Here is an 18,358-nt window from a genome sequence, read left to right on the forward strand (position 1 = left end):
CCCACCAGGATATAAAAGACCTTCGGGAGTCGGAAGGTCGACTGAAGGGTCAGGTCGATACTCTGACAAGGAGGGTCCAGCGTCGGAACCTGGCCCTGAAGGCTGCTCGTCGAAGGGAGAAGAAGACGAAGAAGATTCTGGAGAAGACCGAGGATCGGTTCCTCGAGATCGGGTACGACGAGGCGGTTCGTCGGGCTCACAAGGAAGGCCTGGATCATAAGCTTCTTCTGGATGAAGGTGCTTCGGATCCGGTCGGCCGTGATGATCCGGACGAGCCTCTGGTCGTTTCTTCTGATCCCGAGACTGATTACTCGGAGTAGTTTTCGGTAGTTTGCTTGCCTTCGGGCTTTTATTTGTAAAAACGTTCTGCCTTCGGGCTTGTACAAATGTTTCGCCTTCGGGCTTTTAATTAATTTTGCCTTCGGTCCTGCTTTCAATGCTTGGTTTATCTCCATACATGTATCTTTTTCCGATGTATATCTTCGATAACGTTTAGATAATGCCGATGTATGTCTTTGACTTAAATCGTCTCCATACATGTCCTAAATGTCGTATTTCTTAGGCCGAGCGATCGGTCTCAACACAAAGGTAGTGAATTTTTTACATGTTGTATGTCTCTGACCGAAGAGTCTCGATACATGTTTATTTTAAATTCAAGTTAATGTTATGTATGTCTCTGACCGAAGAGTCTCGATACATGTTATCATAATTTTCAAGTTGTATATCTTTAGCCTAGACATCGGCTTCAGCACAATGCCTCTGGATTCCCCCAATATTTGGAGATTGTTACTATGTTTAAGTTAGGAATTCGATCGGCCCCATTTAGAGATAGAAACAATCGTGCAAATATTTAGGTTAATTATGACCAGCTCCTTCGGTCCCGTGATTTTTATCAGGTTGCCCCGAATGACGGGATCAGTCGGAGTGTTTTAACAAGTTGAATTAACTCAAAAAATTTGTAGGAGTTTTTATTCATTGTAAGGGAAGCAATTACATAATTGTAAGGAAGTACTGAAAGTAAAATGTTCGGACGGGAAGCCTTACTGATAATATTTCCGAAGCTGGGAAGCATGCCAAGTGTTCTTAATGGGGCTTCCATCCGGAGTGGCAAGTTTGTACGTTCCCGGCCGAACTATCTCAACCACAGTGTATGGGCCTTCCCAATTTGGCATAAGTTTTCCTTGCTTCGTCGGCATGGAAGTAGCCAAGTCTCGAAGAACCATGTCCCCAACTCTGAAAGAACGTTTTCGGATACCCGAATCATAATATTGAGATGCTTGCTGTTGGTATCGGACGTTCCTCTGATGGGCGGCCTCTCTTTCTTCTTCTAGGAGGTCCAGGTTGCCTCGGAGTCCATTTTCATTAGTATCGGGATTGAAGACCTGGGTTCGGTAAGATTCCAGGCCAACCTCAACCGGGGCAAGCGAGTCGGTCCCGTAAGCTAACCGAAATGGCGTTTCTCCCGTCGAGGAGCGAGGAGTGGTTCGGTATGCCCACAAGACCCAAGGGAGCTCTTCGGCCCATAACCCCTTAGCTTCTCCAAGGCGCTTCTTAATTCCGTGAAAGATGATCTTGTTAGCTGCCTCAATCGCCCCGTTCCCTTGGGGATGACCGACCGAGCTGAATCTCTGTTGAATGCCGAAGCTGGCCAAGAATTCCTTAAACTTTTTCCCAACAAACTGAGTGCCGTTATCGGACACACACACCATCGGTATTCCGAACCTTACAATTATCTGCTCCAGGAAGAATTTCTTGGCAGCCTGTTCGGTGATAGCTGAAAGTGGTCGGGCTTCGACCCACTTTGTCATGTAATCAATGGCCACTATGCAATATCTGGCTTGCCGGGTGCTGGTCGGTAGGATTCCAACTATGTCGATGGCCCACATGGAGAAAGGGATTGGGCTGAGGACCGAAGTCATTTCTTCCGGGGGTTGCTTCGGAACATTGCTGTGGATTTGACACTGTCGGCATTTCTTTGAATAGTTGGCCGCATCTTCTCTGAGGGTTGGCCAAAAGAATCCCTGTCGGAGTATCTTTAGGGCTAGGGATCGGCCGGCCAGATGTTCGCCGCAGATGCCTCCATGAACTGTCTCCAGGGCCAGAAGTTGTTCCTCTGAATCTAAGCATCGGAGCAGGGGCTGAGAGACTGATCGCCTAAAGAGTCGGCCCCCGATCAGTGTGTAGCTAGCTGCTCGGTACTTTATCTTTTGGGCTTCCTTCTTCTCTAAGGGCAAGAACCCCTTTTCTAAGTATGCTCTGATGGGGGTCATCCAATTTATGCCTTGATGAATCTCCAGGCAAGCTTTCTTGTCGACCGAAGGCATTCTCACCTCCGTCAAGTAGATGGACCCCGTCAAATTCTGTGTTTCGGCCGAGGCTAAACGAGAGAGAGCATCAGCGCGGCCATTGTCCTCCCGACCGATGGCGCTTAGTTCAAATGTTTCGAAAAACTGAGTTTGTTCCCGTACTTTAGCGGCGTAAGCCTTCGTTCGGGGCTCCTTCTGTTCATACTCCCCAGAGAAGTGCTTGACAACCAGCATGGAGTCACTGAAGGCCCTTAAATGCCTTACTTCCAGATTTTTCGCTAGACCCATGCCTGCCAAGAGGGCTTCGTACTCGGCCTCATTGTTGGTCAAAGGGAAAGTGAACCGGATGGCTTGACAAATCTCAAATCCATCGGGACTAGAAAGGATCAATCCGGCCCCACACTTTGACCCGGCCACCGACCCATCCACAAACAACTTCCACTTTCCTGGAGTCCGGATGAGCTGTTCCTTCGGCTCCAAGTCCTTCGGCCCGGAAAAGATGCACTCCACCATGAAGTCAACCAAGGCTTGGGCTTTAATTGCTGTTCGGGGAACGTACTCTAAGTCGTATTCCCCCAATTCTACAGACCAGGCGACGACTCTGCCCGAAGCCTCTGGTCGGCTGAGGATCTTCTTCAAAGGTTGGTCGGTGACCACTTGTATCGTTCGCCCCTGGAAGTAGTGTCGCAATTTTCGGGAGGCCATGACCAGCCCATATGCGAACTTCTCGGCATTCGGGTATCGGGTTTCGGCATCCCTCAGCATATGAGACACATAGAAGACCGGATGTTGGTTCTTCTCGTGCTCCTTCACTAAGACCGCACCAAGGGTTCGGTCAGTTACTGCTAAGTACAGCTGGAGGGTCTCCTTAGGATCGGGCCTCAGCAATAGAGGGGCTCTAACCAGATATTCCTTTATTTCTTCGAAGGCCTTTATGTAGTTCGGCCCCCACTCAAAATTCTTGGCTCCCTTCAAAACTTCAAAAAATGGGAGCGCCTTTTCTGCCGACCGAGAGATGAACCTTCGGAGGGCTGCCAGTCGCCCGGTTAGCTTCTGAATGTCCCGAATGGTCTTCGGGGCTTCCATTTCTAATACTGCCCTTATTTTTTCAGGATTCGCCTCGATCCCCCTTGCGCTGACCATATACCCTAGGAACTTGCCACTACAAACCCCGAAGGTGCACTTGGCGGGGTTGATCTTCATGTTGTTCCGTCTTAGGGTCTCAAAGCATTCCTTGAGGTCATCGGCATGATCTCGAAACAAGGACTTTACTATCATATCATCGACGTAGAATTCCATGTTTCGGCCTATCTGATCGGCGAAGACTTTATTCACCATCCTTTGAAAAGTGGCCCCCGCATTTTTCAGACCGAAGGGCATCTTGATGTAAGCATAGGTTCCCTTCGGGGTGATGAATGCTGTCTTAGGAATATCCTCGGCATTCATGGCGATCTGATGATAGCCTGAAAATGCGTCTAAAAAGCTGAGTATTTGATAGCCAGAGGTGGCATCTATCAGCTGATCGATGTTCGGCAGAGGGTAGTGATCCTTCGGGCAATTCTTGTTGAGGTCGGTATAATCGACACACATTCTCCACTTGTTGTTTGACTTTTTGACCACCACCACATTTGCCAACCACTCTGGATACTCGATTTCTTCAATGAACTTGGCCTCCAGTAACTTCTCCACTTCGGCCTCAATCACCTTCTGCCTCTCCACAGCGAAGTTCCTCTTCTTTTGCTTAACGGGCACAGCCTGTGGATGAACATTTAGCCTGTGCCGAGCGATCGACTCATCCAACCCCGGCATATCCTCGGGCCCCCAGGCAAAAACATCATGGTAGCGACGGACCACATCAATCACTTTTTCCTTCAACCCTGGTTCCATATCTTTACCGATCCGAACCATTTTTCCCGAGCATCCTGCATATAATTCCACCTCTTCGGTTTCAGTGCCCGGTTCGGCTATCGGGTTTGAGAGATCATTTCCAAACTTCTCCAACTCAATATGTAGGGCATGGCCGCTGCCCCCAGGACCATCTTCGGTTCGGCGCCGTTTGTTTCCTTCGGCGCCACCTAGATCCTTATCTTTCTCCAAGTCTTCCAGCATAATGATCCTAGCTGCCTTCTGATCACCTCTCATCTCTCCCACCCCCTTTTCGGTCGGGAACTTCAACTTAAGATGGGGAATAGAGGCAATGGCTTCGAAAGCAGTGAGAACAGGTCTCCCCAAGATGGCATTGAAGGGACTCTCGACTCGGACCACATAGAACTTGACCTGTTTTTCCACAGTATAAGGAGATTTTCCGAGCAATAAGGGCAAGTGGATCGTACCTTCGATCGGGACCGGCTGGTTGCCGAAACCATAGAGGGGTGCCTCATAGCAGGTATCGATCTGCTTGCCTTCCAGGTTCATCTTCTGGTAGGTGTTGTAGTAGAGGACGTTAACAGAACTTCCCCCGTCAACCAGAACCTTCCAGATCTTGTTTTGGCCGATCACGGGATTAATGACCAACGGATCCTCGTGCGGCAGCATAACATCCTCATAATCTTCTTGTGAAAACATTATAGGATACGACTGTTTGGTGGAGTTGATGCTATAGAGGTTGTAGACCTGTCGGGCGTACTTCTTCTTAGCCGTTTTGCTACTTCGGTCCAGAATTGTTCCCCCGAAAATCGTTCGGACCTCACCTCTGTACCTCTCGCCTTCTTCGGGCGCCTTCCCTTTATCTTCTTTGGGACCCAACCGATCCCTCAGATCCTTAACATACTGGTTCAAATCACCAGCCTTGACCATCCTCTCTATTAACTTCTTCAAGTGGTAGCATTCATCGGTATTATGCCCGTTGTCCCGATGATAGTCACAATACTTATCAGAGTTCTTCTTGTAATCTGGGATCTTCATCTTCGGTGGCCGAACGAATCCTGGTTTCCCTTTAATTTCGTTAAGAATCTTGGAGACAGATGTATTCAGAGGAGTGAACACAGTGCTGTCTCTATCCCTCCTTCGTTCGGCCCCCCTATCCAGCTTTTCCTCCCTTTCATCTCTCCTGCCTCGGTGGCCATCATTTCTTTTTCCCCTGCCGTCCGAACGGGAACTGTACCGATCATCTTTCCGGTCGCTCTTGTGTCCCCCAATGGATTCCATCTTCCTTCTGATGCTTTCCCCCCGCAAATAGATGTCATTCAGCGACTTGGGGGGTATGTCGTATAAAGATGATCGGAGCTTCTTACCCTTCACCGGATCCAGACCTGCCGTCAGGAACCCTGCAGCCTTTACCTTATCCAGGTTAGTGACCATCCCAGCTTCTTCTTTGAACCTGGCCAAGTAATCGCCTAACTCCTCGTTAGGTCTCTGTCGGCAGTGAATAAGGGCTTCTGTATCCTTCTCCCTTCGGCACAAGTGAGAGTAGTGCCTCAAGAACTTACGTTTCAATTGATCATAAGAACTGACCGACCTTGGTCGCAGGGATCGGTACCACATCGTCGCGGATCCCTTCAGGTAGGTCTTGAACATCTTGCATAGCATGATGTCGCAATGCCCCATTCCAGTCATCAAGGATTCGTATTTGTCGCAGTGGTCGATCGGGTCGCCCTTCCCGTTAAATTCATTCATCTTCGGGAACTGTCTACCCGGGGGCGGCCGATATTGCTCGATCTCCTCGACTATGACTGGCTCATGGGTCAACGTCTTGTCCCCAAACATGGCCTTCTCCATTCGGCGAAGTCGGTCCCTAACGTGGGGACCTTCGTCTCCTTCGGTGTCCGAAGGTGTGACATGCCTGTGACGAGGCCCTCGGGAATGCGACTCGGAGTCCGAAGACCCGTCTTGGTCTTCCCGATTCCTCTTCTTATTTCCTTCGCCTTCCGGCACTCGATCTCCTTCGGCCTCCAAGGCCTCTCGGAGGGCTCTCTCTTGGAGCTCAATCTCTTCCCTTTGTAGCTGGAGGGCCTTCAGCCGGAGTTCGTCGGCTTCCCTCTTCTTGGCTAGTCGGGCAGCTTCTTGCTCTTTGGTCTTGGAAGATTGGGCTTTAGCAGCCTGCTCTTCTCGCCATTTCAACAGCATCTGCTGTTGTTCTTCGGGGGTGGGCAACAGCCCTTCGGGACTATTGCCAAAGTCGAAACCTGGGTTTGGGTTGGAGGTATTTCCAGTGGTTTGTTCGGTTGTGTTTGTCATGGTGTTGATTTATGAGAAATTCTACTTGCAGTTCCCACAGACGGCGCCAATGTTAGAGCCAAAGTTCTGCCGGATGCCAAAGCCTGAATATGACCTGAAACAGAGAAGAATGCGAGGGTTTGTCCCCCCGATTCACCTCCGGTGTGAGAATAAGTTAGTGGCTCTAGGAAGGGTTTAGAGAACTGCAAGCGAGTATGTAAAAGGGTATGTATGAATGTGTATAAAATTGTGAATGTCCATTATCCTCGATTTACCTTCTTTATATAGGGGGGAGATGAACCTGAGCTTTGTAACGTTCCCGCCCGATGCGGGAGGGAAATGATGGTGAGTAAAGGAGGCGGGATTCCCTCGCTCGACCGTTGCAGTAGTAACGTTGGAGTTTAAATGATGGGCTGGACCTGCTTTGGGCCGTAGTGAAATGGGCCGCAAGGCTTATAACCCAACAATAGTTATTCAAAGAAACAAGACTATAATTATTGAATGATATCAAAGCATGATTGAAGTGTGCTACTTTCAGGATATTATCTAAAAAAATTAATTTTAATGTGTCAACACACTTTTTAGTTAAACTTTCGTTCTTGGAGTTTCTCTTATCAAATTTTTTTTGTCTCAAAATCATACAAGGTGTTAACAATCAATTCAGTGTGTGCATATATTGTAATATCAAGACCCTTTTATTCATATAGGGGCCGTTTGAATAAACTTAAAATAAGTGCTTCTTGATTTAGTAAAGAAGTGAAATAGAATTTACAAACAAATTAGACTTATAACTGATTAAAGTGTTTGGGATAGAAGTAGAAGTCATGAAACAAAAGTTAACATTCTCAACTTGTTATAATTACTTCATGTCTTTTTACACAAACGATATAAATAAGTGCTTCTAATTTATAAACCGGAAGTCGAGCTTTTAAATTCGGGCCCCATGAATAGCATGATTAAAAAATCCCATCCCAGTTGTGTAAAAATTTGTACTTAATTTTATGCATATAACACTACTCATCGAATTATATTATCTTTGATTCGGTAAATGGAAATGGAGTGGAACGAGCGAAAATAAAAAAAATTAAAGGATCGAAAGGACTTTAAAAAAATAAGTAGATGAGATTTGGGTAAAAAAATATGCTTCTGTCCCTCTCATTTTTTTTATAGTTTTTTCACACTACTCGACACGTATTTTAAGGCGCAATAAAACATAGTTCTATAACTTATTTTTAATTTTTTTTTTATAAAAATCTAAACATCAAATTTTTATTTAGAAGAAAAAATATTTCAAAATAATTTATCGAACTACGTTTTACAAGAGTATTAGAATGTGTGCCGAACCTCGTCCCCCAATTTAAACAAATGAGGGGGACGGAGGGAGTAGAGTATTTTTTTTTTTTTTCAGTTTAGAGTTGTAGTTAAGGTTGATAAGAAGTGATGGAGCGAATGAAATTATTAATATTTAACTAAATATAATTAAATTATATTTTGTTAAATCCAATTAAGTCATCAAGGTGAAGGATGGCAAAAAGTTCTATCTAAAGTTTGATTTCATAATAGAAAATTATTTTCTATATTTAGAAATATAAAAGTGTTTACTGAAAAATACATATGATATTGGCCTAATTGCTAAACATTTTTTGATAAAATATAAAACTCAAAAATGACTTTAAGGAAGATAAAAATAAAACCTCAACGCATTATAGGAACAGAAACCTGGTGCATTTTTTCATTTTCTCATAAACCTGGTGCATTTGTACAAATTAAACTTGGATAAATATTCCTGTAAAAAACAGCTTTAATATACTGAAATGAGTGGTTCGCCGCAAATTTAGGAAGAATGGAGACGAAAAACACATGAATATACATACTCTCGGTCTTTTTCCGGTCGTCAACTATTAGTTTTTAATGATCAAATTGATTATTTCTTTTTCAAAGATTACGGAATTTTTTTTATTCTTTTAAGAAAAAGTTGAAAATTGTATTTTAAAATAAATTGCATCTACTTTATAATGATATCTTTTAAATATTTTTTTAAAAAATATAATATATATAAATAATTAGAATTTGATTATTAAAATTTAAAACTAGATAACTAAAAAAAGACCGATAGAATAAATAATAAGTGGCGAGGACAATTAGTTGACCATACATGATGTACGACATTGAGTTATTGAGCGCAAATATTGGCGGATGAATAGTTTAAATTTGTACCGTAAGTGGTGGCTTTTTATTTTGGAGAGAAACATTAAAATAGCTACGGAAATGACTAAACGAATAAAGCATGTTGGCACATAAAAGGAAAATATTTATTTCGTATTACATTAATATGCACCTATATCTATTTACTTTAATGCCACCTGATTAATAGAAGGTTCATTTGTAAAAATTTAGGTGGACTCGTGTTGGCATTCTCAAGTTGTATTTGAGGAGGCTCCATATTGGCATCCTCCATTTTTTTAAACTAGTTGAGAAGCCGCGCGTTGCGGCGGCCTATAAAAATTATATCAATAATTCAATATTAATATATGTAGAATATAATAATTTTGTGATTGTCTATAAAAGGTATATTAATGATTAAAAAATAATATTTGTAAGATAAAATAAGTTTTATATTATAAAAATCATGATGTAATACCAATACTAATATATAAAATCGTAAAATTGGATTATAATTCATGGTGAAAAAATGAAAATAAATTCCTACATGTAATTAACAATTTAAAGCACGACGAATCTTAATTTTATTTGCGTTTTTTTATTAAAAGTAATCATGTCCTTACATTGTCACCTTCCTCCAATTTTTTTGGATTGATTGTGCACAAAAACATCTCACTTAAATCCGTGAGATAGCGGTCTATAACCACCCTCGCTTGTAACAACCTTTATTTTTTAATAAAAGTTGCTTGAACGGAGCAAACAGATAATGCATGAATAATATTTTCCTGTGTACAAAGTAAATCATATAAAAATTAACAACAACAAACATGTCCGATGAACAAAACAAATATTATAAAAGAATAACCAAAAAACATACATCACTAATAGTTAATTTTAATTGATATCATCCATCAATATCATGTCAAGATTATATTTTTCTCCCGTGTTTGGATTTGTCAACTCCCACATAGCGGTCTATAACTACCTTTACTTGCAACAACCTTTATTTTTTTAAATGCCGTATAAATAGCCTCCAATTATCGTTGCAGAAGAACGGCACCACCGAGTTAGAAATCGAGCAAGAGAACTATATATCACCGAAGAGAGGTAGCGTTGTGGTATTGAGAGAGAGTAGGTTGTGTTTAGATGATCCAAAATCCTAGAACCTATAGGGTTATTTATAGGTGCAGAGAGACTTGTGTGCTACTCTTTCCCATAATTAAATAATCTGAAACAAAATTATATTAAAACTTTCAAGCTGCTATATTCCATAAATAATCTAACACAAAATCAGATTCTGAAACTTGCTTCTAATATATCCGAAACTAAAAAAGGTAGTTCTAATTTTTGATATTTTTATCCAAAAATTCCAGAAAATTAGAAAAATAGAACGGAGCGATGTGAGAGACGCCACCTACAAGCCCCTCGTTTCTCTTTTATATAGAAACAAAATCAGATTAAAACTTTCAAGCTACTATATTCCATAAATAATCTGAAACAAAATCAGATTCTGAAACTTGCTTCTAATATATCCGAAACTAAAAAAGGTAATTCTAATTTTTGATATTTTTCATCCAAAAATTTCAGAAAATTAGAAAAATCGAACGGAGCGATGCGAGAGGCGCCACCTACACGCCCTCGCTTCTCCTTTATATAAGTATATTGATTTATATAAGTATATTGATAGTATAAAAACTAATGGACTTTAAGAGATGATCAAACAACAATTGTTCAAGTCGATTTATAAATAGAATATGTCTAATGCATTGGATAAAACAATTTGATAAGATATATTAATTTTGATTACGTTGAATCTGTGAGTTAGAATAAATTTATCATAAAATTTTTATATTTTGATAATAATATATTCATAAAACTATTACTAAAAGGGTTTTTGTCCATGACAATCGATTGTCATGGAGGTCTTGTCCAACACACAGTTCCATTACTATCAGATCTGTATTTCAAGGGTTGAGATTGAAACCTGTTTTTTTTAAGTATCTGCTATAATTTTTCGCGGATAGGGAAAGTTTCTATCCGCGGAAATTTTCCGAGGATAGGAACTTTCCCTATCCGTGGAAAATTATAGCAGATATTTAAAAAAACAAAATTTTAATCTGGGCCCTTGAAAAAGAGATCCGACGACCTTGGAAGTGTGTGTTAAATAATCTGTCGTTGATAACCAGTTATCAGGACCAGGACCCTTGCTAAATATATCACTCCCTTCTCTCGTTGGAGTTGGTTTTACTAATAAAAATTCCGCTTTTCAGCAAAAAGTAAACAGAAATTGTCGTCCGGTCCTCATGATCACAAGTTATTCTAGACTAAGAAGTGGACCTTGGAGTAAGTCCAATGGTGCAAAGCAGGTGTTATTACTATAATATAACATTCACAATTTCACATAAAAAAATTCAAACTCTAATTAGATGCTAATCCGATTCATAATTGTTGAGATTTATTCTCATTATAAAAAAAAAGGGATATAACAAGTATAGATGGTGCTATAATTGTCAGATAAGAATGGAAGTGACAAAATGCATTAATAAAGTAATAGTAACATATATAATTATGTATTTTAAGATTGTGTAATTAGAATATAGTTTTATTTGGATATGTTTGATCCTATTTTGTATTTATCATTGGATCATAAGACCTATTTTAGCATCAAAAATAATATTTTGGTTTCAAATTACGTAGAAGATAAATGTGTGTGTGACTATGACTGCTAAAATCTTATATCAAATATATTATTTATTTATTAATTTTTTTGTAACATCATAATATAAGTATATCTATTGTTGGATCATCAAAAAAAATTGAAAAAAATTTAAAGCTCGATTTGATACCAGACGTGTGAAATTATAGTGAATAGTGATATCACCAGTTGTTAAAATCTTATTTCAAAGATATCGTTTGTTTTTTAATATTTTTATAAAATTATTAATTATATAAATCATAATATCTGTACGGTTGGATCATCAAAAAAATTTTAAGAATAAAATTGATCACCAATTCGGGACCAAACTTGTTTTGAGTGATTTTTTTTTTTAAATTTAAATTTTCATGAACGAATCGATCGCTTTGAACTTGTTTTGACTTGAATTATTCGCGAACAAATCGAACTTGACTCGGTTCATAACAAACTTAAGTTCGGACAATAAAAAATATCTAAAATAATAATTAAATTTGAAATATAAATGCTAATTTATATGTATTTAAGTTTGTCTATTCGAAAATTGGAATGCACTAATGCTAAATATAAGTATATAACCGACAAATAAAATCTATAATCCCATTAAGACGAATTTTTAAAGGTACTCCTTCAGTCCACGCCCCCGTGGTATATAATATGGACGGGGACGTGGCACACATTTTAATACTTAAATAAAATATAGTTTCGCACTTTATTTTTAAAACTTTCTTTTTTTATATAAAAATATAATATTGATATTATAAAAAATTAATAATTTTAAAAATAAATTATAAAATTATATCTTATTAAAGTCTTAAAATATGTGTTGAGCATTGAAAAAACATATACAATTGAATAAGATACCTAAAATGTACTAATTATGGTGGTGTTTGGCCACGGCTTAAGAGCGGGCTTCTGAGTTTATAAGTTAGAATCACTTATTTCGCACTGTTTATGTAATAAGTCAAGAAGTACTTAAAGCTGAGAATGATAGTTTTTGTTTCACGGTATATGCTCCTTTCCAAAATATTTTAATCAAAGTTTTAACTTGCTTCTAATTTTTATTTATTTTTTATATTAAGAAAGAAACACTTATTTTAAGCTCAATCAAACCAAACGTACACATATCAACATGAACAAAGGTAAGTGGTACACCAAACGCATTGTTAAATGAAGACCCTTGTGAGCTACCGGCTGCCCTATGCACAAGATATTCGAAGGGAACGACCACATTGATTGTGTACTTGTTAGCGAATAAATGAGAAACGACCCACAACGTCAATGTGCATTGACTGTACCAAAACTAACTGCCAACTTCGTATCTTTCTGGATCTTGTCTTCTCAGCCAATTTGCTTTATCCAAAATATCACTTCTTTGCTTAAATCTCCTCTGAGTTACGACCAGGAACGGTGTTACAGATCACGCACCGTCGCTTAGGCTTATCGAACTATGAATTGAAGAATTCATTTCAGAGTGTGAATTTTCATGCTGTGCTTTAATATTAAAATAAAAATATTGCGAGAGAATTAAAGCCCATGATCAAGAAAAACGTATAAAATTAGACGGGGGATGTTAGTTAAGTTTTTGAATGGGAGAAAGACAACTATTTGTAGTAAATCTTTGATTAAGTACTCGGAGGAAGTTTTCGGTGAAAGTTCTCAAATCATTTCTTGATATGATTTTTCACAAAAAATTCTTGAAAATTTTCTCAAGAATCTATCAAATAAATATTTGAGAAAATTTTCCATCATATTTTCCCGAAATTTTTTACTATAATTCGGAAAGAATTCCGAATTTTTTTTGAAATTTTTTCGTCAGAAAAAGTCTATGAGAATTTTCATAATTTTCAGAGGAAGTTTCTGAAAAATGTTCGGAAGAACTGTTTTCAAAATATTTCTGAAGTAATATTTCAAATTACTTGACAAACTTCTATCAAAAATGAAATTTAACTCACAAATTAAATATCGAGCCGAGTCAAATAATGTCAACTTAAATTCGAATCACTAAATTACTACAGATCACTAAGTTACGACCAGGAACGGTGTTACAGATCACGCACCGTCGCTCAGGCTTATCGAAGTATGGATTGAAGAATTCAATTCAGAGTGTGAATTTTCATGCTGTGCTTTAATATTAAAATAAAAATATTGCTTCTTCATTTCAGAGTGTGAATTTTCATGCTGTGCTTTAATATTAAAATAAAAATATTGTGAGAGAATTAAAATGCATAGTAAAAAAACGTATAAAATTAAATGAAAAAGAATAAATGTTAGTTAAGTTTTCAAATGAAAGGAAGACCAACTATTTGTAGTAGATATTTCATTAAGTACTCTGAGGAAGTTTTCAGTGAAAGTTATCAAATCATTTCTTGATATGATTTTTTTCACAAAAAATTCGAGAAAATTTTCTCAAGAATCTATCAAAGAAATATTTAAGAAAATTTTCCATCATATTTTTCAGAAAAATTTTACTATAATTTGGAAGTAATTTTTTTGTCAGAAAGTCTATCAAAATTTTCATAATTTTTCAGAGAAATTCCTGAAAAATGTTCAGAAAAACTGTTTTCAAAATATTTCTGAAGTAAAATTTTCAAATTACTTAACAAACCTCTATCAAAAATGAAATTTAACTCACAAATTAAATATCGAGCCGAGTCAAATAATGTCAACTTAAATTCGAATCGCAAGTTATCATCCTCATGTCACATGATAAACCCAACCCAATATGAGCGTGCGGTTCATACCTGATGTTCCAGACCAAACCACCGACGCTCGAAAAGTACATACGATGCGAGATGTAACAAATCTAACGGTGAACACATATAAATGCATCGCGTAAAGAAAAAGATAATGCTAAGAAAATCAAAAAATTGTCACAGGGCTAGTACTGTAGGCCGAGGTGGGGAGCACCACCGGAGAAGGGGCGGTGGGTACGATCACAAACGAGTAAAGTAGATATTTCTAATGGTCCACTTACTTGCAACATTAACAATTCAAGCACATACACTCTTGTCGGACCACTGCACTTTCCTCTCTATTTTACCACTTGCTTCTAACATTAATCTTTTGGACCGTCACGCTACTTAATTTATATTAATATTATATTGAAAAGGGGTTAATTATCTAATTGGTCACCGAAGTGGGCATAATGTATCAAGTTGGTCACTGAACTCAAAACAATATCAAAATGGTCATTGAAGTGGCCATAAACATCAAACAAGTACCTTAAAATATGAATTCAAGCAATAAAAATATTATTTGTAAAGTTTTACACGTTATTTTTGAATGTTACCAAAACCAAGTAAAAGGTTATGACTTCTAATATTTATAATAATATATTTAGATTTTATGAAGCTTTTATTATTATTTATTTTTAAATAAAACAAAGAAAATAACTATATAATAAAATATAAATAATAAATAAACTTGATAAAATATAAATATATTATTTTAAATACTAGAAGTCATAACCTTATAGTTGGTTATGGTAACATTTAAAAATAATGTGTAAAACTTTATAAATAATATTTTTATTACTTGAACTTATATTTTATGATACTTGTTTGATATTTATGGCCACTTCAGTGACCATTTTGATACCGTTTTGAGTTCAGTGACCAACTTGATACATTAAGCCCACTTCAGTGACCAACTTGATAATTAACCCTATTGAAAAGGGAAAATAGATTTTTTTGCCACTCAACTTATAGCGTTTTTAAAAACTTACCACCTAACTATTTTTTTTCTTTTTTCAGTCACTAATGTTAGGTTTGGTTTTATTTTTAGCCACCAACTTAGGTTCGGATTTGATTACTAGCATTATGATAATTTTTTGTACCATCGTTTATACATATTGATAGTATGTAATATTTTAATGATGTGTTGTATGTTTATATCTTTATATATAGTAATAATAATATAAAATAAGCCGATGAAAAATTAAAATCAGGAAAAATCGTAATTAGATTCTAAAAATTTAATAATCCATATATATGAAATCAATGACTTTAAACAATTCACCCTCTCTCATAAGATAAAGTGTAATTGAGTGATATGACGCATCATCCTTCGCTATTAAAGTTTCAATCGACTAGCTCAGTCTAAGATCTCTCTTAAATTTATCTTCAAAAGTTTTAATAACTTTATCTTATCACAATTTTCAAGATAAATAAATAGAGAGGAAAACTTAATTTTTAATGATTGTCCTCCATATATAAAGATACAAACATATATCAAATCATCAAAATATTACAGACTACCACTATATTTTAACAATGCTACACATAAAATGTAATGCTAATAATCAAATCCGAACCTAACTTCAGTGACAAAAAAAGCTGAATCTATCGCTAGTGAGTAAAATAAAAAAATTATAGTTGAATGGTTAGTTTCTAAAGACGCAATAAGTTTAGTGATAAAAAAATTATAATAATACTAGAACCTAAGTTGGTGGCTAAAAAAAAACCAAACCTAACATTAGTGAGTAAAAGGAAAAAAAATTTAGTTGGGTGGTAAGTTTCCAAAAGCACAATAAGTTGAGTGGCAAAAAAATCTATTTTCCCTATTGAAAACTATACTCAAAAACAATTTACAATGAAATTTAATGAATATTCACCCCTACAAAATCCTGAATTTTGCAATTAATCCTCGTTATATTTTTGAGAAATTTCTAAAAATATCCAACTTTTCAAAAAAAAAAAAATCCAAAAATACTGTCGCAACACTGGTTGAGAATAACTGATTTTCAGAAAATCTATAAAAATAGTCATTTTTCAATCTTTTTTCCAAATATATTGTCACAATCACGTATGAGGTTGCGTTAAAAGTAGTTGATTTTCAGTAGTTTAGGCTGCACGTATATTTTTGAAAAAATCATAATTTTTATTAATTTAGAAATATTTAATAGCAACAAAGTAAAAAAACAAAATTATAAATTGATCATAACAATTTCATTTTCAATTCTCTTTAAAATATGAATTCCACAATTATCCGGCTAATTTTACGTAAAAATATGCGAAACACATGATTAGAGGTGACATGAGCATGAAGTTATGGTAAAAATACAATAATACAAACATCATAGTGTCGGACTATCATTTGCAACATCAACATTATTTTAATTATTTGTTGCTCTTCACGTCTAATCCCATCTTTACATTGACAACAACTTGGTTCTTTAATCATGTAATTACTTCTTTAATTATTGCGTTAGTTAGATTCCTTTGGTTAATTTATTTGCATTACGTGATTTTAATAGTTCCGATTTGTCTGATGGTGAAGTTCAATGGATAGATAGAGGGGAATATGTCTTAAAGCAAATTTCTTATTTTATCGAGTGTACTTTCTAGATTGATTTATTTAAAAATACAGATCTTTGTTTTGTTTCGAATTTTATAATTGGGATTAGGCCACAATGCGGTTGCGTCCAATTGATTACATTAGTGGTTGATAATCATGCTTATTGGGATCTAAATTTTTAATTAGTATAATTCCATGCCATGTTTTTAACTTTATTTAGTTTGTTTGCCACTCGAGAATTAATTTGATGGTGACGTTTGCTTTACTTATTTTGGTTAACACTGCATGCATGATTATTAAGCGTTAAAAAACAATTAAATATAATCAATCATCAAGTGGTTGTTGGTTGATTAAGGTTGTTAAAGTTCCTATTTTTTGCCTTTATATAAAATAAATTGGTTGGTTAGAATTAAGAAAAAAAAATAGATATTTGTTATTCTCTATCGAATTTGAGTCGTGTTCATTTTAATTTTCAAACAAAATTAATTAGTAATAATATATTAAAGAGATGGATACATCATACATCAAACAAATACCACGACCACCACAAAAATATCTTTTTATTAGAAGAAATAAAACTATACTCTAAAAAAGATCCCAAATCTGATTTGTAAACTTATTCCTTCTGTCCTCGTGCCTTCTTTATTTCGGGACTTCTTCATAGTTCCTGTAATTATTTCAACATTTTTCTTAATGAAAATTTAATTTTCAAATATTTATATCAGGAAAGAAAATTTTAAATATAATTAATGAAACTACTATATTTTTACTTACATATTGAAATGCGTGTTGAGTATGAAAGAAAATTATAAAAAAAATATGAGAGGGACGGGAGAGTATATAATAAATTATTACTCCCAATGTCCCTCTCATTTCTTCATCTTTTTTTTTACATTACTCGACACGTATAAAACACTGTTTTTTAATCTTTATTGTGAATTTTTTTTTTTTTATATAAAAATTTGTTAAGATTAAATATAAATAATGTAGATAGACAGAGGATATATCCATCGAGGTTCTTCTGATTCATGGTCTTCAAAGTGCGCGGTTCGCAGATAAAAAAATAGTTACTCTATGAAATTAAGAATCTCCTCCGCCGACACTGGGCTGTGTTGGTTTTGCAACATGTTACATATTCCGTTTAAAGAGAATTTAACTTTCTTGTCTCGGTCAATATTTTAACTAAAAATCACATGTACGAACCTGCCCAAGTACAATGACTGCTAAACATGAGATTAAATTGTACTGTAGCAATTAATGAGATGAGGACCTTGGAGCAAACTGTCACAGGATTAGTTGATCCATCAAATTACAACAGGAACAGGACTGGTCAGCTGGGGATCAGTTCAGATATCAGCAGCAGATATGATCATGTTCAGATTCGTTACCAGGTGTATTATCGCAAGATTTGACTGTCTTTGTAGATTGAACGAACCAGCTTTGTCTTTGATTTGAGGCCATGGCTAAATTTGGCTCGAATTATTGGAAAGAGACGGAAAATTTTAAATTAAACATTTTATGGGAGGAATCGAATCCGAGACTCTTTTCTAGACGGTCAAACAAAACCAAACATACTCAATATATCCCGCTTAGAGCAGGGTCTGAGGAGGGTAAGAACACTGAAAAAAAAACGTGAGGAAAATATCGGCAACTGAATACAGACCACATGATGCAAAATTGCAAATACTGTGAACTGCAAGTGAAGCAGAGGATTTAGCATGGCAATTGAGTTGGCCTACTTATA

General features: G+C 36.6%; 1 protein-coding gene across 1 annotated transcript; it reads right to left on the reverse strand.

Moving 5' to 3' along the window:
* Positions 1 to 1,040: 1,040 nt before the first annotated feature.
* LOC108216816 (uncharacterized) lies at positions 1,041 to 6,482 on the reverse strand. Its single transcript, XM_017389662.2, has one exon. It carries the CDS (start codon positions 6,480 to 6,482, stop codon positions 1,041 to 1,043), a length of 5,442 nt encoding a protein of 1,813 aa, XP_017245151.2.
* Between the last annotated feature and the right edge of the window lie 11,876 nt (positions 6,483 to 18,358).

Source organism: Daucus carota, chromosome 1 (genome assembly GCF_001625215.2).
Source record: "Daucus carota subsp. sativus chromosome 1, DH1 v3.0, whole genome shotgun sequence".
Classification (NCBI taxonomy): Eukaryota; Viridiplantae; Streptophyta; class Magnoliopsida; order Apiales; family Apiaceae; genus Daucus; species Daucus carota.